This window comes from Armigeres subalbatus, chromosome 1 (genome assembly GCF_024139115.2).
Source record: "Armigeres subalbatus isolate Guangzhou_Male chromosome 1, GZ_Asu_2, whole genome shotgun sequence".
Lineage (NCBI taxonomy): Eukaryota > Metazoa > Arthropoda > Insecta > Diptera > Culicidae > Armigeres > Armigeres subalbatus.
This window is the reverse complement of record NC_085139.1, coordinates 158,386,150-158,408,529: the sequence shown is the minus strand read 5'-3', so window position 1 is coordinate 158,408,529 and position 22,380 is coordinate 158,386,150. Positions and strand designations below refer to the sequence as shown.

The window sequence follows — 22,380 nt, the reverse complement described above, 5'->3', positions numbered from 1 at the left end:
AAGCCTTGGTTGATTCGGTAGACCATTTGATTCCAATTCCAGTACAGTTCGGAGATCCTAGAACATCATAATTTATTATCACACATGTTTCGTATATAGTTTACATTTATTTTAACAAGTTCACAGTAAACAACATGCTTGAAAACATTTTCTGAAGGTTCATACATCCTGTAGTATAATGTAGTATAATGGTTCCTAAAGGCACCGAATTATCATCGTATGCATAGTAGGGATGCTCAAAATGTGTTCTTATGTTGCAGGTGATGTCTTTTATGTGTTATTTTATCATTTCTGTCATCACTATATGAATAGATACAGGGTTCGGATTTCTCACTCACTCATGCGACAACAGATCACTCCACCATGCATTTTATCCGGATAAATTACAGTGCGATAAACTCCGGCACAAGCGATAGTGCGAAAAATTGTTATCCTTCTTCTCATGTTTCGCGAAAATCAAATGCTGCTTACTTTGCCTCTCCAAACTGATTGAATCTGACGATGCGCCACGATAAGCAGAAGGTCCAATACAGCAGTTTTTCCCTTCGTTTTCAATCAATTCATGTGGTGGCGTGGTTTTAGTGGGCGCTATGAACATTTTAAAATTGTTTTGGGTTCGAATCCCGTTGCGGTCCTAAAGTTTTGTAAATATGCTTGTAAAATTTATCTAGAGAGGCGACGAGAAGGAAAATTTGTTATCCGTTATGTTATTAAATTATCCGGCGATCCGACGCTCACGAATTTATCACCCGCCATTCTATCCGGATAAAAATGTTGTGTGAGAATACTTCCTCACAGGGGGACCATGAAAAATCACACTCCGCTTAATGGAATAATCGCAGGTTTTTATTCATATGAGTGAGAATTCCGAAGCCTGAATAGATATCATTTTTGGTAATGAAATATAAGTATATTTCCAAAATTGCATTTTTCTAAATCCGTTGCTTTACTCCCACAGCTCTAGTGAAAAATTTTGCAATGTCCAGAAACTAGAAGAGATGGCTAAGAGGTTGGTAAAAAAACTGAGAAGATCTGCCTGAGATATAGCCATTTGATTTTTTATTATAAGTTGTTGTTGCACTATCCATCTTTTCATCATCTTGTCCAACCGAATGGACACACCACACCATCGTGGCCGAACATTTCCAACCGACCGTGTTTTCCCTGCACTCCAACGCATAGTTCATTCGCTTATTTACACAGCTAAGCGAGACCTGCCTACATCCATTCAGTTTTCGGCTACTCACGATATTGACCGCTAATTTCCCGGTCAGTATTCAGTTGACCGGTAGCGAATCAAACACGTGGCGTCGTGTACGGGCAAGCATGCTGGAGTGCGATTTCACTTTGACCTAGAATCCCTGCAGTGGTTCAGTTGTAAACATTTCCTTTTTTCAAATGTGTTAACGAATTGATGGATGTAAACAACGTTCTATCTTATTAAAAATGGAGAAACAAAAAATGTGCGATGCTGAAAGTAAGATTGATACCACCACGAAAACCGCCAATTTGTCAAGTGCACGACGTGAATCGTTGTCGATCAAAGCGTTGCAAGATGATGCAGTGCCAACCCGCCAACAAAGAACTGCAATGCGGCCATCTCACCACCTTGATATCGCTCCAGCACAGGTTACAGATTCGCGGGTATGCGCATTTAAATAGTTATTATTTCGTTTTAAAAGAGAGCATGATTTAAATGACACTACAAAGTCCCAGTTTTAATTTTAATAATAATTTCCACGCCAACCTTTAGATCGAGATCGCTTTTTTTATTATTGGTTGTTCTTCCACATTGTGGAGTTCTCGAAATGTTTTTGATTTTGGTTAATAGTATAGGAGAAAAACATGCATCAAGCATGTTTAAGGGTGGTTTAAAATTAAATTTTTGCAATTCCTGATCATAATAGGGACACGGCAGGTATTTTCGTCTGTTCGTCATAGTCGCGAAAACCAATAAAAGAGACGCTTTTTTGTAAAACTCATACGTACCAAATCGTAAGCTCAGGAGAAACGTTCTGCTATAGTGGAGTTCTAGCAAATGTACGTTGCTTTCGTTGGTTTTAGCTCCTACGACGATGGACGGAAATACCTGCCGTGTCCCTACCTGGTTTACAGTTCCTCTTTGAGTGATAAAACGGCCTACTTTTCCATACCGATGAAAGGGTGCTCTAATGAACATTCTGCAGCCTTGGGCAGAAAGATATAATCTCGATAATAAAGACATAAAAAAAACATTATGCAACTCAAATGAGTAGCATAAAATTTATCATAGCATTTGGGTGCTATAATGAAGAACTAACGACAGAACAGTAGTAACATGACTACATTTTCCTGAATTAGCTCCAGTATTCTCTGCACCCCGTAAAAATTGAAATAGTTTGATGAAACTGACATAAACATTTTACAAAAGCAAGTTCATCTATTGTTTCATGGCTTGTCGGGCTATGCAAGTTGGTACGATAACATTGAATCTGATTGTTCTCTGCAGCAACAAAATTAATTGGCGAGAATTATCATGTGGATTAAATTAGACGGTGGATGTTTGATACAGATTTATCATATTAAAGTCCATTTTTCGTCATTGCAAAAAATAGCGTGTGCAACTCGTTGCAAAACTCGACACGGCAAGCCTCGTTGGATAAACGTACAACTCGTACTGAAAAAATCATCTTTTTGCAACTAGTTGCACAAACTACTATTTTTGTACTCTTTTTTGCCTTTCTCGTACAACAAAGTTGTACCGAAAGACTATCATTTCACACCAAAATCGAACTTTTTATAGAAGTCTCGGAGACCCATGATGGTATATACCAATCGACTCGGCTCCTCAAGCTGAACAAATGTCTGTCTGTCCGTGTGTATATGTGTGTGTGCACATGGAAACCGAAAAAACATTAGCCACCTTTACATATAGTAATTCTTAACCGATTTTCTCGCAACAAGTTGCATTCGATAAAGCCTTGTTGATGACTATTGAATTTGATAACTATCGACCACTGCGTTTGAAAGTTATTAAGAAAATAGAATCGAACTATATAAGCGCCATATAAAGTTGGTGTATTGGCTAAATGCGAGAAAGAAAGTATCACCACTCGGTGAATTAAGTTGAGTTCTTAAGATACATTTTAAAAAAATCATCAAAGAGTGTGATTATTTTGAAAAAAAAACAGAATAATCCACCTAGTGGTGATGGTGCCTTTCTCGTGAACTATAAAACAAGAAAACACATAAGAGTAACAAGAAAAGTACATAAGAGAGGTCAAAATTGCACTTTAGGCTGATAGATTCAGCTATCCATCAATTCACATTTATTTGCGTTGCATTGCAGCAGTTTTAAAAAAAAAAAAAATTTTCGGGTTTGGGATTTTTTTTTTCCAAAAATGGGGAAAAAACAATGTTTTTTCAATAACTCCGGAACGTAATGGCGATTTCAATAACGAAAAATTAGGAAGGATTCCGCGTCGAATGCAACCTGTTGCAAGCAAATAGGATAAAGCTAAGTACAAAAAAGTGTGTCTTACATTTTTTGTACACACACATACATACATACATACACACATACAGACATCACCTCAATTCGCCGAGCTGAGTCGATTGGTATATAACACTATGGATCTCAGAGCCTTCTATCAAAAGTTCAGTTTTAGAGTGATCCTATAGCCTTTACGTATACTTTGTATACGCGAAAGGCAAAACGAACGAAATATTTTCTACAGCTAAACTAATATAATAGAAAGTTATGTTAAGTTAGATTAGACAAGTGAATTGAGAAAGTCGCTTGATTTGAACGTCTAAGCACCTTTGTTCAACCTACTTGAACTAAAAGAAAGTTGAACACGTTCAGCTTCTGGCAAGTCAATTCAATCAACTAAGTTGATCAATTCAATTGTTCTTTTTGTTTAAATCTGGCATTTATTTGAAAGACTCATTTGTCATTTGTCGTTTTCTACATTTTTTTGCACTTTTTGTAATTGTTTCTTACAACTAGCACCGACATAATCGCGGCTGACTCGAGATAAGGGATCACAAGTACACTATAAAAAAGTAGGGGTTTAGGGGTTCAAAGTTTACTAAGGGCCAATTTCTTCACCTTCGCTTAACTCTTAATCGGTGCTTACCCATACGTTTAAACCTGGTTTAAGACTTAAGCGGAGGTGAAGAAATTGGCCCTAATTGCGATTATGTTGATTTGTTTTGATGATGGGTTTTTGCATTGATCTGTAACAGAAGACAAACACAAACGAAAAGAAGAAGACATTAGTGCTGTCCAATGAGCAGCTCGAAGTAGCTCGAAGTTGTTCCCGTCCTGCTCGTTCTTTTTTGTCAACAAATGGGCATGAGAGGGATGGGAATAACTTCGAGCTACTTCAAGCTGCTCATTGGACAGCATTATTTTAATGGGAAATGCAACAGACAGGAGACACACAAAGAATCAAACTCTAACCATCTCACCATCTCAGTTTTCCCCGGAAAGAATTCAATACCAAGATTTAAGAACCAAGTAGACATATCCCGACCAACCATTTCTTCAATTATCTTCAAAATTCTTCATATAGATCGTTAAAGGTTTTCATATCAACCGTCGATAGCGATCGATGCCATTTCATGAAGAATTTTAAATTAATCAAAAGATAAAACACGGAAAATTTTTATCGATCTTTTCCAAAATATCGATATCATTTGATACCACCAAAAAGTTATTTATTTTTACAGTTCTACTTTACCGACCTGTCAAAATTTCCAATAAAAACAAAAAATAGATTCTTCAGGTTTGCTTTTACATTTTTTGTTTATTTATTTGCTTAATCGGGAATCGAACCTGAAGAAGTGATTATGTTAAAAATTTGCCCAGAGAACTTAACCACTAGCCCACAATGAAGTGATGATTGTAAGCAGCTTAGTGGCATCAAAATGCTAAGACTTGAAATTTTCATTCGCATACTACTTGCATATAGGGGGATTTTTTCCCACTTGACACCATTCTCACATTCATCTTACTTAAATAATGCGTACATAAAATGACAGCTGCTGTTAATTGGTTCGTAAATTGGAACTATATTACGGCTTTTAGAATTGAAATCCGAGTGTCGTTTCATTCAACATCCGTTTATTTTTAGAAAATTTCTAAATCATATTTTTTGAAATGTAAACAAACCGCAAAATATCTATCGGTGTTTTGGTATCCAACGATATGAATCGATGGACTAAAACGTGATGAAGGTGCTGCGATGTTCGACAGTAAAATTCGTTGTCAAAATATATCATAACGTAGAGATCGTACTTTACCAGAAATCTGATAACGTTTCATGAATATTCATATCGTTATTGCGATTAATTTGATGGTAGAGATGTAGCGATGTTCATCTTTCAAATACTTTGTCAAAGTATATCATTGCGTTGATATCATACTTTATATGAACTATGATAACGATTCATTAAGATTTGTATCATTTTTGTGAATAATGTAGTGTAAAGAAATACCAGCAAAATTATTTAATTTTAGATAAATAACCATTGGCGTAACTACAGGGGGGCTAGGGGGGGCTATAGCCCAACCTAGGATCTGGCTAGCCCCCCCTAGAAAATTTGTAATTTTGTATAAGTATTGCACATATCTAGTCCACTGATTATATACGGAGGTTAATGCAGAGAAAGGATTGTCTTCATTATCCAATCCCTCTCTTCGAAACAAGTTGAATCTATTCGCTCAAGTTTTTGAACTTCGAGCAATTGTTATAAGGCTTGCTCACGACAAAATCTGGACCCCTCAAAACACGTTATAACTTATGAAATACCAAAGGAAATACCTCATCATCATGTGAATTAAAAAATATATTATTTATTAGTATTACATGTACCTAATGGATAATGGACAATTTCTTGAGATATTCAAGTTTTCCAGGTTTTGTGAGTGATTGTTATCTAAATCGAGCGTATGATCTTAACCTTCCTAACTAATACCAATCCTAAAAGCTGCAGCGCATTTTAATTATCACTGTAGGCTTCTTTGATTAGATTTCAAGTAGAGGTAACTAAAAGTTGAATAAGAAAGAACTTTGTATTCTTTCGGATGGATTTTAGAAACTCCGCATACTATTTAATTCTCTAAAATCCTATTGTCGAAGAAGCAATGAAACCAGTGAAAATGTCTCAGTAGGCGTGAAACAGACCTACTGAGAGAAAATATGTGTTAAATCGGAAAAATATATTAAGCTCGTTTAGTGGAATGTATTAAACCGTCTAAGACGAATTAAGTACTGTCCATTTAATTCCACCAGTTAACTGGTGGAATTAAATGGACAGTACTTAATTCGTCTTAGACGGTTTATGTGTTAAATGTTTGAATTGAATTTTGGGATTCCTACGAGATTTCTATATTTTTGTAACAGGGCTGAGCGTCGATGAACATCATTTGAAATATTTAAGTCATCCATTGATATCTGGTATACCAACAATACATCAGTTTAATCGAGAGAAGATGGTAAACTTTCTGTGTTATGAGTGTTAAAATAGAAAAGTTTAAAAAAAAGTTAGCCCCCCCTAGAATTTTTTATTAGTTACGCCAATGTAAATAACTTTGAAGAAGTTTGACGAATGGTTGGCCGGGATTGTATTGGCGGAAAAAAGTGAGGCTTAAAACAAAGGTTCATCATTCGATAAATTGATGATTAACGCTTTCTATGCAATGTTTCGTGTTGTTGAATTAAAACCCTGTTTTGTTTTATGCAATTGAAGTGATAGGAGAGCGTAAATATTGTTTCCAGTTTTGAAATTTTGCGAAACCTAACCTCACTTTTAATTGCCAATAGAGTATCTTGTATTGGTCCCTGCAGATCAACTGCCGTTGGCTCTGTAACAGATCAACACAGTCATCTGCAAGCTATCTCGCATTTCCTTCGAGGCATTCGTCCATGTCTCTGACATACCTTTTTTTAGAGAAGGTAAGTTGAATTTCTGAAATAAGCAGTACAAGACAGTCGTTCGTTCCTCTGTCTCTCCGGAAACCAAATTATGTATCTGACAATAAACCATTAGACTCAACACATGCGTCGAGCTGACGGAGAAGCTTTCTTTCGAACAGCTTCCGAAGGACGATAGGAACTACAGTCGGACACAGGCTTTCCAGGCTTTTGAATGGCTATGGACTCGCACTTCCCTCCAATCATCTGGAACAATATTCATTTCCAAGAATTAATTGAAAAGGGTAAAAAAGCGCCTCTTTGCGACGGCTGGGAGGTTTTTCAGCAAATTGAAACTGGATCTATCCATCCCTGGAGTAGAATGGTTAAATAAAAGGAGAGCAAGTGAGTGTTTCACCACCGAAAAGGGTCAATTCATGTCACCACTGGTGTCAGCTAGGGTAGCCCGAAGCGCTTGCTGCACAGGAACGGAATCTGGACAGACTTTCTTAGCGAAATCGAATATCCACAGAGGTGAACTTCCACGACCCTCGTTAACCGACGGACGACACGTTAAGCATTATTCTCCCGCCGGGCCAAAGTGTTTTCAATAAGATATCGCGCGACAAACCCTGGACGAAATGCCTCTTACCGGGCTTTTTCATCTCCTTCGGCATATACAGTCGAACAGACAATCGAAGTTTGCCAATCACCACAAAGTCAGGCAATGCAGACCTGGAAAGGCCACGGGACAGGAAGAAGAGAACGTTTTTTTAATTAACTGAAGCCTCAGGTCTCACTGTCAACATAAACAATACTAAATCGTTGGATGTCAACACGCACAACTTATTTAACTTTACGGTAGCCGGGCAAGTAGTGTAGAAGGTCGAAAACTTTCAATATCTTTGGCAACCAGTTAGCGTCAAACGTTGGAACCAAGATCGTCATAGGAGTACGGATCAAGACAGCTTGGACTGCTTTCGCGAGTTTACGAAATATATGGAGATCCAATCAGATTAGTCAACGCGCCAAATTCCGAATATTCAACTCTATCACGCAGAAAGTGAAAGTATTTATCCATCTTTATGTTTAATAATTCGGGCTTGGTGCCCTCACAACTGGATCTCGCATACTGAGCTGATGGCATCTCGATGTAAAAAACCGATATCAACAGAAATTCGAGTGCGTAAATGGAGGTGGGTCGGCCACATATTGCGAAAGAGCGGATCTCCGGCAGGAAATCACAGCAGACCTAGAGGCTCGTGGCGATGTTGCCTTTAGCAAAGAAATAAAGGAAGTCGACAGGAATCTGACCTGGGCTCATGGTCAAGGCTAAAGCGAGCAGCCGCCCAGGATGGAGATCTGTTGTACCCCTAGGGGTGCTAGGGTGTAGTATACTAAAATTATCTGCTAAGACTGGAAAGAGGGGAAACAACGAAGGAACAAACCACCATAGTACGTCCCGGATGAAAACACTTGGCACGAACGGGACCAACCACTCAAAGCATACATGTGTACTAGGGATCCTATAATGAGAGATATGCGAAGGCGGCCATTGTAAGCCAATCGAGCATTGAGAACTGTCAAAACGTGAGCCAAATGAACGTTGTTATTGTTGCAGATTGAGACGAGGTTGAGAGGTATTGAGATAGATTTTGAAAAAAGTTTCATCGAATAAACAATTTGTTTTACTTTCGCGAGTAGAAGTATTTTAGTTTATGTATTGTGTTTTGTCTATTTGTATTGCACTTTTATTTTAGTGATAATGCTTATTTGAACACTGTTAGTGCACAGACAAACATATTCCAAATTGTTATCAAATGCAAAGTCATATACAGCGTTGCTAAATCGTCTGGAAAAGTATTTGCATATCTCTCATTATAGGATCCCTAATGTGTACTGGTCTTCTCATCAACCGCACACAGTGCCCTTTCTGGATTGGGTAGGTGGGGTGGGGAGCTGGGATGGGATTTAGCTTGTTTGACGCGCGCAATAATACTGATTTAGCGTGTTTTTTTTTCTCAAGAAAACACGGGAAAACTTATTTCACACGTACTTAATGGCGTCGCCAATAACCCCTGCTTCTTGGTGAGTCATTTGACACTTTAACCAGTAAAACAACCTGACTCGAGGAAAAAACGGAAGTAGGACCCAGAGGTACTAGACTAACGTTTGTCTCGCACAGTAGCTCGACAAGGAATGATTAATTATGCTCTTTTAAAACATGATAAATTATATATTCTAAAAAAGTTCTAAAATTTGAAAATTCAATTATTTTAACTTTTATTGAGAATTTTCAAATTTTTAATATCGAAAACAATCGTCAATCTTTTTCATATTTATTATCTTCATATTCTTCTTACATATAAAAATGGATTGGTCTACGTTCCGCATAACTTGAAAACGGCTATATAGATTTTTTTAAATTCTTTCAGAAAATCTGTTCGTTATGATTTCATAGCTTATGGGATATTGTCTCATGTCAAAATACCGAGTAAATTGAGAAAATCGTGAAAAATCCAAATCAAGATTCGTATAGAAATTTTACAAGGACAGTTCACAACGCGCATTCTCGCCTCTATTCAAGAAATTATTTAAATAGACAAAAAAACGAAATTTTCAAAAAATTCTAAATTTAAAATTGATAAAATCGCAAATTGGAAGTTTCAATTGTGCTCAACGTGCTTTAGTTTGGTTTTAGAGAGCACAACAGCGATTTTGTACGACAACAAAAATTTGAGTTTTATAGGGGAAAATTGGGATCTCCGATAGCCTTGCGAGCAAAAGCGTAGGATAGCCAATCCGGAGATGGCGTGTTCGATTCTCAGTCCGGTCTAGGATGTTTTCGGGTTGGAAACTTTCTCGACACCCTGGGCATAGTGTATCCCAGAGTCTATTATATATAGAGTTACGCAAAGAGTGAAGCCAAATCTACCTATTGAACTGTCAAACCGTCTACCTATCGAGCAAAGTAAACAAATGCTTGTTGGTAAGGCGGAAGTATTGTTATCGTCTAATGATTGTTATGGCGAATTAAAACGCATGAATTGAAATGTATTAGATTTGTTCTATAAACAGCTTGAAAAACCTTCAATACACCCGCAAATAAAGTAGCAACAAGAAACTCACGTGTTTGCACTCTGTGGGTGACTTGGTTATCGAATTAGAAAGCTTTAGCAGTGAACACTCCCGTGAAGTCATTTTAAGGGTTGAACAAAAATGAAACTGAGGAAATGCTAATAGAATACTAAGTTAAGAAGCAGGCCAAGTTCCAGTAGGAATGTAGACCCATTGAAGAAGAAGAAGAAGAAGAAGAAGAAGGGAAAAATTACTGTAGGTGATAAATATAAAAATATAATGGATGAGCATGTCAAAATACAAAAAATTAAATTCAAGTTCTCGTAGAACATCCAGCGGGTTGAAATGGCCACCCTTTATCCAAAAATTCCGATTATTGAAAAGTTACTCGTCATTGCAATACCTATCTGTATAGAGTTGTAGCACACCCAGGGAATGTAAAACAACAACATTGCCAATGACAACAACATTATCCTCATGTTGGGACAAACTCAACTCGCAATAAGCATTTGTCCCAAACTGCAACAGAATAGGATAATGATCTCCTGCCGCGCATTTCGAGAAGTAGTCGGCGTTCGATGATGTTTTTGGTTAAATAAGTATCAGTTATCAATGTTTAGACATAAACTTAACCATCTGCTTACATGATTAGTGATTTACTTCGGAAGTAAACAAGTTATCGCAGTTCAAAAAGTTCACAACAATTTCTTCTCCATGTTTGTTGTAAATAAAATGTAACGCAACATTGTCTTTATCCTCTGCAGATGAGGACAAAGATATATCGCTATTCTCTTTTGTTACTTGTTTTTGCCTTTCTCGTACAACAAAGTTGTACCGAAAGGTTATCATTTCACTCTGAAAACGAACTTTTTACAGGCACATCTGATAGTAAAGTTTCTTATACCATTTGACTCAGTTTGATGAATCGAGGTGATGTCTGTGTGTGTGTATGTATGTGTGTGTATGTTTGTGTGTCTGTATGGTCACTTTTTCAACCTCAAAAACTCACACGATTTTCATGTACTTAGACTTAACTGATTGTATCGCAACAAGTTGCATTCCGCAGAGCCACTCTTCTAATTACATGCTCTTTAATTTCATCAAAATTGATCAATGCGTTCGCAGCTGACAAGGAAAATGGTTTAGGCAGTTTTCCATTTTTTCCCATATAATCAGGACTACGAGCATTGAGTTTGACTACGAGTTTGTTTTGTATCATACATTGGAAGGGGAAAAAGAGGTGTTTCATTGATGCTTCAACATGCTGTTTGGTTTGGGTGGTGTGTGGTATGATGGATGGTGTGGAGTTATGGTGAAGTTTGGGTGATTTCAAGGGCAAATTTGAATATAGTTTTCGTTTTAGATGTACCTTATTTCCATATTATATTATGTATGCGGTTTTGTTAGTCTTCTATTATATATATGTTTAGGAATCGTTCAAAAATGGCATCGGGGCCTTGGCGAAGGGGGGTGGGGGTGTCGTTGGTTGAATAATCTTAAATGTATTTGACGTCATATTCTAGTCGGCCTTGAGGGTTATTGGCTTAATTTTCAAAATGTTCGTGTACATTTCACTCCGAAATCGAACCTTTTATAGAAGTCTTGGAGACCATGACGTTATATAGGTACCAACCCGACCAGTTAGTCATAACAATTATATCAATATATGTTACAAATAACAATAATTGAAATAATTTCTCTGTCAAAAATGGATGAAAGAAAATTTACGATCGTCATAACTTGATTATAACATAATGCATTATGCTTATTTTACAGAAAAACAAAATTGCCAACATTTTTGGTAGATAGGAATTGGAAAAAAACGAAGTTACCACCTTCAGTATATCTTGATTTAATCGAGAAAGGCATCGTCACCGCTAGGTGGATTAATTTGGGTTTTTTTTGCATTTTTCAGCGACAATTACATTCCTTAAGGAATGCTCAATTGAGCACACCTAATAACAATAACTACGGTTTTAAACCAAAACCTGACCAAAACAAGATTTTGATGAAATTGGAAATGCTCTTTTTTCGCTCAACCACCTAACTCTTGAAACTTCTCCTTCCAAAACTTCCTTTCTCTTCCAAAATTTTCTATGGACTATATTAATTTTATTTTGGAACGTATATCCATAATATAGGCGTTCGTTAGGACAGCACAGCGCTATGTGTTTTTATTACCTTTAATCGCCGTTTCAAACTAACCAATCGCGCGGAATACTAGGCTGTAGGGAAATTGTGTTTTACTTATCCGAAAATCATCTAAAAATATTTTACGACCTTTGGCGGCTCGTATAAACAATTTATATTAACAATTGATAGCTGATGTGCGCCGTGGGAGTGAATTCCAACTTTCCTATCGCTCACTGTTTCGATTTTGTATAAACAGTTATCGACTCTATCTTGGCGCTATGCTCAGAGGGTTGGTTGTTCCTCAAAACAAAAAGGCTGGATGCAAGGCGTACACGAGGGAAATGTATTTAATTGATTCACCCAGGTCGGTGACACGATCGGTGAATAATCGGTAGGAAAGCAATTTCAAGAAAACCCAAATTTATTCAACTAGTCTCGCCTCTTGAGATGAATCTATTTCTGGTTGAAAAGTACTATTACAACACTATGAGATACAATGATTGCGAGCTGTTAATAAACCATACATTCATGGCATGGTATATTTCTTTATACAAATATAAATACTATCGTCAGACTACTAATCAATGATGTGTAAAAAATATAATAAATTAGATGCTCGGTCCGGTATAGTATGTTTTTGGGCTGGAATCTTTCTCGACGCCCTGGGCATAGTGCATCCTTGTACGCGATCCAAAAAAATGCGACCCAAAAAGGTACCTATTTATTGCGGCTTCTTGTTGCGCCGGAAAAATACCATTCCTAAAGGGAAAATCCACGACAAATCGAATGGTGCTATTTTCATTCGCTGGAAATGATAGGAACCGGCCGTTTTGCCCCATTTACCCCTAAAAATCATATTTTTTCTATGACAGCTACAATTTAAAATCGATTGCGGCTAACTATTTCTATGTTTTCTGATGCTAATTAAGTAGAAAATACTAATGGTATCTATTCCGACCTTATACCATGACTGGAAGTGGCCGTTTTGCCCCATTTACCCCTGGAATTGTATTTTTCTATGACAGCTACCATTTAAAATCAAATGCGGCTGATTATTTCTATGTTTTTTATGCTAGTTTAGTGGAAAATACGAATGTTATAAATTTCTAAAATGACTGGAAGTGGCCATTTTGCCCCATTTACCTTCGATTTTTTTTCTGGAAGTTACAATTTAAAATTGATTGTGGCTAATTATTTCTATGTTTTCTGATGCTAATTTCGGCCTTGAATCATGACTGGAAGAATGACCGAGTAGAATCTATTCCGACCTTATACCACGACTGAAAGTGTTCGTTTTGCCCCATTTACCCCCTGGAATCGTATTTTTCTATGACAACTACAATTTGAAATTGATTTGAGCTTACGATTTCTAATTACTTGCTTACTGAGGCTGATTTGTTTGATTTGAATCTATGACAAAGGTCGAAAAGATAAAGGTCGAAAGACAAAAGGTTGAAAGGGACAAAAGGTCGAAAAGACAAAAGATTGAAAGGGACAAAAGCTCGAAAAAAAGAAAAGGTCGATCAAGAACAAGTTGATAACATGTTTGGTGTATTCCAAAGGAATTGGTGAAATGCATTTAACTTCAAGCAGAAGTAAAATACTCATCAATCAAAGTTAAAGAATAAGTAGTTTTCAAAAAAGGAGTTATTATCAATATAAAACAATATTATGAATATCTAGATACATAGTTCTGTAAGAGACAAAAAATGTTGTTTATTTAAGAATTGAATAAAAATTGTAATGTCCGAGATTGATTATCTCCGTTTCAGTTTCTTGTCTATTTCGACCTTTTGACTCTTTCGACCTTGTGTTCTTTGCGACCTTTTGTCTCTTTCGACCATTTGTCCCGTTCTACGTTTTATCCTTTCGACCTTTTGTTCCATTCGACGATTTGTCCTTTCGACATTTTGTCCCTTCTGTTCCTAACCCCAATCATTGTCCTCTTAAAATTTATTTTATTTATATTTAATTACTATGTTTGAAACTCGATTATGCATTTGCACAACATGTGACAGATTTAGTTCGGAAAAGGTATTGGAGGGTGGTGGGGTTCGATCCCACAAAACCAGTACGCTAGACAGGATTGTGCCACGTTTGGCCTAATGCCGTTTGGCATAAATTCGTTTGGCCTAAAGTCATTTGGCCTAATGGCCGTTTGGCCTAATGGTGGATTGGCCTAAATGGTCGTTTGGCATAATAGGTACATATAGGCGTAAACGATTGAAATATATTATTATATGAAATTCTTTTTGTAGGTGCAAAATAAAGCCATGTGCATGTGATCAAAAAGCGAAATACAAACTAACGTTAAAATATTGCAAATCACTTTTACAATACAATAAAACCAGGAAAGAAAGGTATAAAAAACAATGAATCAGATATGTTTTGGCAATATCGACATATGAAAACAGTATAACTTAAAAGAACTGATCATGCTTCAAAGAAGGCATCAACATTTTTGGAAAATGCTTGTTATATGCAATATCAAAGCAACATGCAGTAAAACTCGAAAGAACAGCACATGCTTTAAAGAAGGTGTCAACCATATTGTAAAGATTGTATGTTTCCTATACAATGTCAAAACTATAAAACTCAATATATAAACCCCATTCGATTTTGGCATCACGTTCGGAACATTTATTTTGCCAAAATCGAATGGTTTTTGTTTTCTTATTATACTTTTTTTATTATTCTACACTGTGACCCTTTTTAACATTAAGATACTCATTTTTCTTAAATTTATGTGGTAAAACTATGTTGATTTTTCTCAAAATTGAGCCCACAGAATTTTATTTCGAAATGAAAAGTGAAATGAAACCCAATTTTAATCGTCTTTGAGAGGAATTGATTATTTTTCGACGGAAACATTTTGTTTTATTTTTAAAAATCAAAATGTTATCCAAAATATTTTTTTTCAGGCAAAATATACATTGATGAAAGTGAGTTTCCAAACAAAACATCAAAAACTGTACTTCAGACAATATTCGGCTAAAAATGAATTAAATCGCATATCAGCAGAATGAACCCAAACTTATGGTCGGTTTACCAGTGGGTAAACCCAAACTTTTGGCCGCCAGCCGTCTCCCTAATAAAGAAAACAATAATAATAAAAAAAAACTTTTGGCCTATGCATACTATGCACTTGAGTAAACATTTTGATTTTTAAAAATAAAACAAAATTTTTCCGCCGAAAATCATTAATGCCCCACAAAGATGATTAAAATTGGGTTCCATTTCACTTTTCATAATTTAGAGAAAAATCAACATATTTTTACAACATAATAATATGACAAATGATAAGATACTCATAATATTTTAGTACATACAAAATGGAAATTGTTAGTTTAAAATACCTACGGTGTAAGATCTACTCAAATTCTTGGTATCGAGCTAACAATACCCCAAAATCGGATGCAAGACGGCGAAAATACGACCAAAAACTTTTGCCTATATTTTTCGAGGGTGAACCCAAACTTTTGGCCGGGAGTGTACATATCGTATGTGACTGACGATGACTATCGGATAAAGTTGTTATACACCAATAATAGTAATGTGGATTTCTAAATGTAGCATTAAATAAAATATTAACATTTTCACATAATTTACTAGAAAGAATAATTTACGTTTTTCAAATTATGCCAAACGACCATTAGGCCAATCAACCATTAGGCCAAACGACTTTAGGCCAAATGACCGTTAGGCCAAACGGCCTTATGCCAAACGTCATTAGGCCAAACGACTTTAGGCCAAATGACCTACAATCCTAGACAGGTGCTTTCCCTACTAAGCTACGTCGTCCTCCGCAGCTTTGCGGGTACAGATGAAACCAAATTCTCAGCACCGGGCACGTAGCCGAACTCTCGCAATACATTTTCAGAACTAACTCTCTCATATGTATTTTTGTACAAACGCCAACCAAGTAGGATGAGTATTTAGTATTGTCTGGCTCCTACACACTTGCTTCATCAGCAACGGCGCTCGATGAAGTAGGGTTGTGTGAGGTTGTGCCAGTTGATCGTCAGATTTCAACCCGACCATATAAGGACGACGGAGGTCCTTCGTAGCTTAGTAGGGAAAACACCTGTCTAGCGTACTGGTTTCGTGGGATCAAACCCCTCCGGTTACCCTCCAATACCTTTTTTGAACTAAATCTATCACATGTTGTGCAAATTCATAATCGAGTTTCAGACATAGTAATTATTTTCCACTCCGGGTGTCTTAATACCCGGATCATGGGCAATTAACTTTGAATGTACTATATTTAATTATTATTTTATTATTATTTAATTTAATTATATTTAATATAATCTTACCACGGACGAACCAAAAAGTTGCAATTACTCCTTAATAAGCCTGTTGATATGATTGTTGAATGTCAGTTTTTGCCTTTCTCGTACAACAAAGTTGTACCGAAAGGCTATAGGACTACTCCAAAAAACATTTTTTGATAGAAGGGCCGGAGACCCATAGTGTTATATACCGATCGACCCATAGTGTTATATAGCAACCGGCCTCGATACATAGCCAATAGCAATCCATGATGTTCATATAGCCGCCTTGAAGGCATTCGCATGATTTACGATTTAGCTAATCGTCATTCTAGAATTCGGACCAATTGGTCTATCACATCAATTGTGCTCGGTACAAAACCAATATGTCAAAATTGAATGTCCTAAATATTTCAAATCACCTAAAAGTTCAGATGAATTGGTTTACAAAGCGAACTCGGTACAAAACCGAGAGCAACCCACCACATTCAGGCAACAATTGGCCCTGCTTGCGATTTACAATCTATGTTCGTCCAAATATGATGTTTGAGCTCTCTGATTATCATATGAGAACATTTCTAAATGTTTGTTTATATGTTTATAATAGCTTGCTATATCTGTTATGTACCTAGCGTTATCGACATGGTGAACTAATTGATCTTTACTGCAAATATTTGGTGATTTCTAAACCATAAACCAGGCAGATAATAATCGGGGACCTGATTGATAAGAAGGAGTCGCTATAGATTTTGTACCAAGCGTAGTAGACCTGCTAAACCAGCGGTTCTCAACCTGGGGTACATGTACCCCTGGGGGTACCTCCGCCGGGCCCCAGGCCCGGGTAAAGTTTTGATATATGTATATTTTTATTATTTCAAGAAGCTCGGAAACCTCTTTTCAAGTGATTCGGAAGCCTGCATTCAAGAAGCCCAGAAACCTCCTTTCAAGAGGCCCGGAAGCCTTCTTTCAAAAAGCTGGGAATCTTCCTTTCAAGAGGCCCGGAAGCCTCCTTCAAGAGACTCGGAAACCTTCTTTCAAGAGGCTCGGAAGCCTCCTTTCAAGAGGCTCGGAAGCCTCCTTTCAAGAGGCTCGGAAGCCTCCTTTCAAGAGGCTCGGAAGCCTCCTTTCAAGAGGCTCGGAAGCCTCCTTTCAAGAGGCTCGGAAGCCTCCTTTCAAAAGGCTCGGAAGCCTCCTTTCAAGAAGCTCGGAAGCCTCCTTTCAAGAGGCTCTGAAGCCTCCTTTCAAGAGTCCCGGAAGCCTCCTTTCAAGAGTCCCGGAAGCCTAGTTTCAAGTGGCTCGAAAGCCTCCTTTCAAGTGGCCCGGAAGCCTCCTTTCAAGTGGCCCGGAAGCCTCCTTTCAAGAGGCCCGGGAGCCTCCTTTTAAGAGGCCCGGAAGCCTCCTTTCAAGAGGCCCTGAAGCCTCCTATCAACTGGCCCGGAAGCCTCCTTTCAACTGGCCAGGAAGCCTCCTTTCAAGTGGCACGGAAGCCTCCTTTCAAGTGGCCCGGAAGCCTCCTTTCAAGAGGCCCGGGAGCCTCCTTTTAAGAGGCCCGGAAGCCTCCTTTCAAGAGACCCGGAAACCTTCTTTCAAGTATCCAGAAAGCCTTCTTTCAAGAGGCCTGGAAGCATCATTTCAAGAGGCCCGGAAGCCTGCTTTCAAAAGGCCCGGAAGCCTTCTTTCAAGAGGCCCGGAAGTCTCATTTTAAGAGGCCCGGAAGCCTCCTATCAACTGGCCCGGAAGCCTCCTTCCAACTGGCCAGGAAGCCTCCTTTCAAGTTGCACCGAAGGCTCCTTTCAAGTGGCCCGGAAGCCTTCTTTCAAGAGGCCCGGGAGCCTCTTTTTAAGAGGCCCGGATGCCTCCTTTTAAAAGGCCCGGAAGCCTGCTTTCAAGAGACCCGGAAGCCTTCTTTCAAGTATCCAGAAAGCCTCCTTTCAAGAGGCCCGGAAGCATCCTTTCAAGAGGCCCGGAAGCATCCTTTCAAGAGGCCCGGAAGCCTCCTTTCAAGAGGCCCGGAAGTCTCCTTTTAAGAGGCCCGGAAGCGTCCTTTCAAGAGGCCCGGTAGTCTCCTTTCAAGAGCCCCAGAAGCTTGCTTTCAAGAGGCCCAGAAGCCTCGTTTCGAGAAGCCTGGAAGTCTCTCTTCAAGGGGCTTGGAATTTATCTTTCTAGGGACTTGGATGCCTACGTTCAAGAGGTTTAGATGCGTCTGCAAAGCCTCATAATTTTCTTCATGTAAATTATGTCCATTTTTTTCGAGCCTAATGCTCCTTGTTCTGAAACAAGTGTTGCATTTGTGCTGGGAGTGCGTTATAGTTGCCGTGGGGGCAACCATACGCAAACTCCATGAGTCGGGATTTTTATTCGCTTCAATTTAATTCTTCTGTCTCCGCTGTTGTGGGGCATAGAACAAACCAGCACCGCGCACGATGACCCGGTGACGGTGTAGTATTTCGACCGGAGCATATTATTTGCTGCGCTGGTCACAGTGGTCGGCAACAGCATATGAAATGTGCAATTCTTTTTGTATGCTGATGCAATGAGAAATTATCGAACCGAACTTATTGATTTCGAAAGTTATTTAAGGAACTTTCGAAGAGTCTTAGGGAGCCAGTTCAGTTTTTGGAGTGGACCCAGGGTGGTTCATCAGTCAGTTCAGTTTTGGAGTGGAGCCAGGGTGGTTCACCAGTCAGTTAGTTTTAGAGTGTGCCCTCGGTTGGTAGGGTAGTTAGTTTAAGATCATTAAGGTTCAGTTTAGTTCCCGACGACGGAAGTTGCCTGTTCGGATGCTTGAAGTTGAACGTGTGTGCCGTTCCCAGTGAAAATTGTGAAGAGTAGAGTAGCCTCAAGTGTAATGTAAATTAAGGGAAGAACAATAAATCCTCATTATGAGTTACTAGATTGTAAACAAAGTGAAGATTTGATCGAATATCACAAAGTTCCCTTCCGCTTCAGAAATTCAGACTGTAGATAGGATCGAGTGTACGCTTCACGTCATTTTAAGATGCTCATAAGCCTCCTTTTAAGTGGCTCGAAAGCCGCTTTTCAGAGAGGCTCGGAAGCCTCTCTTAAGAGCTGGGAATAATCAAAATTTCAGCCAGCCTTATGGAGAGTCATATAAATACTGTTGATTTACAGTTCCATTTTTCAAATGGTCGGGGTTCAGCCAAAACCAAACCAAAAGCTACCCATTTTTTTTTAATAAGTTTTCCTGTAGCAGATCCAATTGAATACAAATCTTATTGGATATCCTTGCACCTTGTACGAATGAACAGACCCCGATCTTATGAGTTACATTTATTTTCAATTACAGCAAAAAATAGGGGGTACCTCAATTAATTCAAATCTGTGAAGGGGTACCTCTCAAGAAAAAGGTTGAGAACCGCTGTGCTAAACAAATGTACTTTGGAATTCATTGATTGCCATTGCGCGCCAAAGCACATATCTCAGCTGCCTTTGATAACATGCGCACGTTTTTCATGACCATCGATGAATTCCAAACTACACAACCTAACTCTTAATAAATTACCCGGAAACTATGTAAAAGTTTATTTAATCATCGTATAATGTTCTGTGGAATTGACATATCAACTATCTTTGTTGCAATTCTGAGCTCAATCGGACATAGCAAACCAATTTTTGGAACGAAAGAGTGTCGGAGGTGTATCTACCTATTAAGTTACGATTTAGCTTAATATGGAATATAGCATGCGACTTACCTTCTGACTCATCCCAAGGACGCCTAAATTCCATACCCGAGAGTTATTTCCGTAGGTTGAGAGAAGGGTATTTCCGCACCGTCTTTGCTTTTTGTTCGACGTGACACTCACGCTCACTAATTTTCCTCCGAGCACGGGACACTGATTTTTCTTTACGAAGGGCATTTCGCAAGGGGGTATTCATCGGATTCACAATATCACAAGCCACACATGTAATTAGTCCTTCAGGCGAGAAACCACTTTTCCACCTAGGGCCGGTCTAATTTACTTGCACCACCTGCCGTGCTTATGGAACCCTGCGGGCACTAAGCGAACGATCGTTTTTCCGGGGAAGTCTCTGGCATGAACTTGACGGTTTAACTTCTGGCCTGTAACGCCAGATCTTGAACATAGGGCCGATCTCCGGGGATCGATTCAAGCCCACTATACCACGCGGTAGGCCATTGTGAGCCTATCCAATGGAACACCCGATGGACACTAGAAAAAAAGAAAGAAAGAAATTGCCTTTTTAATATTCAACTTTATGAGGCTTTTATTATATCAGGTATGGAATACCAATATTTCTTACGAATTTTACGATATCCTCGGCAGTTTCAATTTTCAGAAATAGTTTCATATCATCTGCTGTTAATTAGGATTTTAAATTTTTTGCATCACTCAATCCTGAATCCAGATAAAATATCCAATATAACTAACACAATATCACATCCCATGACAATCGTGGAGATGCAGAGGTGTTTTCTGCCTCTAGTAGCAAAGAGAGTCGAACTTATGATCCTTCATTTCCTATATGACCGTAAAGATGTGGCCGGCGCTGTTATTGACTTAAAATACAGGAGCTTCTGAAACGTGCACATTTGGGAATGGATAGCAAATCCCATGCTCGATTCACATGGTTCTCTGTGCAATTTCACAAGTTCCTGTCAATCACGGAGTAGCAACTACGAGTTGTACGATCATAATGCTCATGCTCATGCTTTACTATCTTTCAATATATTTTCAGGAGGAACGAAAAGCCAACGGTAGATTCATAGCAGTTTGTGTGGCGTTATTTCTTGTATTCCTCGGGATATACCACGCGTGGCTTCGTCGAACAGCCGTTGCAGCAGGAGTCATAGTTCCCGTGTTGATCATGCTTATCTACGCTGCTTGGGTTTTGTATTCCGCTAAGCGACACAAGCGAAAAATGATGATGGTATGGAAAAACTACTTTTTGTTCTATTCGAACTTTACTGATTTAAATTCATATTTTCCTAGCTTCAAAACGCAGTTTCCTTGAATTCTGTTAACGCAGTTGATAAAGATTCACTTTCCTCACACCTGGACAGTGCGCAGAAACCGAAAGAAAGTTTACAAAGCCCATCAGCTCACAACAATACACAAAAAACTGTTTCGGTCAAATATTCCAACATCAATGAAATAGTGCCAAGTTCAACTCGTACTCATTCGAAGGATGTTAACATTCGAAAGCACGAATTTGATAAGCATCGCTCCACTGTATCTAATCAGCATTTATCGAGGGTTTTGCCGCGGCAACAATCGGCACTTACACCAATGAGCTTGAAGGAAGTTACTCAGCAGAGACGATTATCTCTAGATCCACATGCAGCTCGCATGGTTGTGAAGAACGAGATGGACAAAGATAAACATGGTAGCTTACGCAGTGTTGATAATGTCAGAGTTAAGAAACCGAAACATAATAAAGAAAAGGTAGCTTATGTTATTTGGTGATCATTAAAACATTTGAATGTTAATGGAAGAATATTTAATTAACATGAATAAATTTTTACGTTTTACAAAACTCAGCGTATCTCCGAACTAAATATCGCCATCAAATCGTTATAAGACGAGTATCTGTGTGGCATTGGACAGACCTATAAACATGAGCAAGCCTAACATACACTCTGAAATAAATCTATTTATTTACTACCAGACTAAGGCAGGAGTGGCCTGTGTAGTGCATAGAAGTCTTCTCCATTTAGCACGGTCCATGGCTGCACGTCGTCAACCACGCGGAGGGTCCGCAAGTCGTCTTCCACTTGATCGATCCACCACGCTCGTTGTGCAGTGCTGTGCTGTGCCTTCTTGTTCCCGTCGGATCTTTGTCGAGAACCATTTTCACCGGATTACTGTCCGACATTCTGGCTACGTGCCCGGTTCACCTCAGTCTTCCGATTTTTGCGATGTTAACGATGGATGGTTCTTCCAACAGCTGATGCAACTCGTGGTTCATTCACCTCCTCCACGTACCGGTTGGTCCTACACGAACATTGTCCAGGTCCGTGT

The 22,380-nt window shown here is 38.6% G+C and overlaps 1 protein-coding gene across 1 annotated transcript; it reads left to right on the top strand.

Moving 5' to 3' along the window:
- The first annotated feature begins 1,273 nt into the window (after nucleotides 1–1,273).
- Nucleotides 1,274–21,883, top strand: LOC134205400 (uncharacterized). The gene is made up of 3 exons (XM_062680631.1): nucleotides 1,274–1,644; nucleotides 21,098–21,289; nucleotides 21,352–21,883. The coding sequence occupies exons 1-3, from the start codon at nucleotides 1,447–1,449 to the stop codon at nucleotides 21,823–21,825; spliced, it is 864 nt and encodes a 287-aa protein (XP_062536615.1). The 5' UTR covers nucleotides 1,274–1,446; the 3' UTR covers nucleotides 21,826–21,883.
- The last annotated feature ends 497 nt before the right edge of the window (nucleotides 21,884–22,380 follow it).

Coding starts and splice junctions, on each gene's coding strand:
- LOC134205400 (XM_062680631.1), top strand. CDS start 1,447: ATGGAGAAACAAAAAATGTGCGATGCTGAAAGTAAGATTGATACCACC. Junction 1,645..21,097: donor CACAGGTTACAGATTCGCGG/GTATGCGCATTT, acceptor ATATATTTTCAG/GAGGAACGAAAAGCCAACGG. Junction 21,290..21,351: donor ACAAGCGAAAAATGATGATG/GTATGGAAAAAC, acceptor ATATTTTCCTAG/CTTCAAAACGCAGTTTCCTT.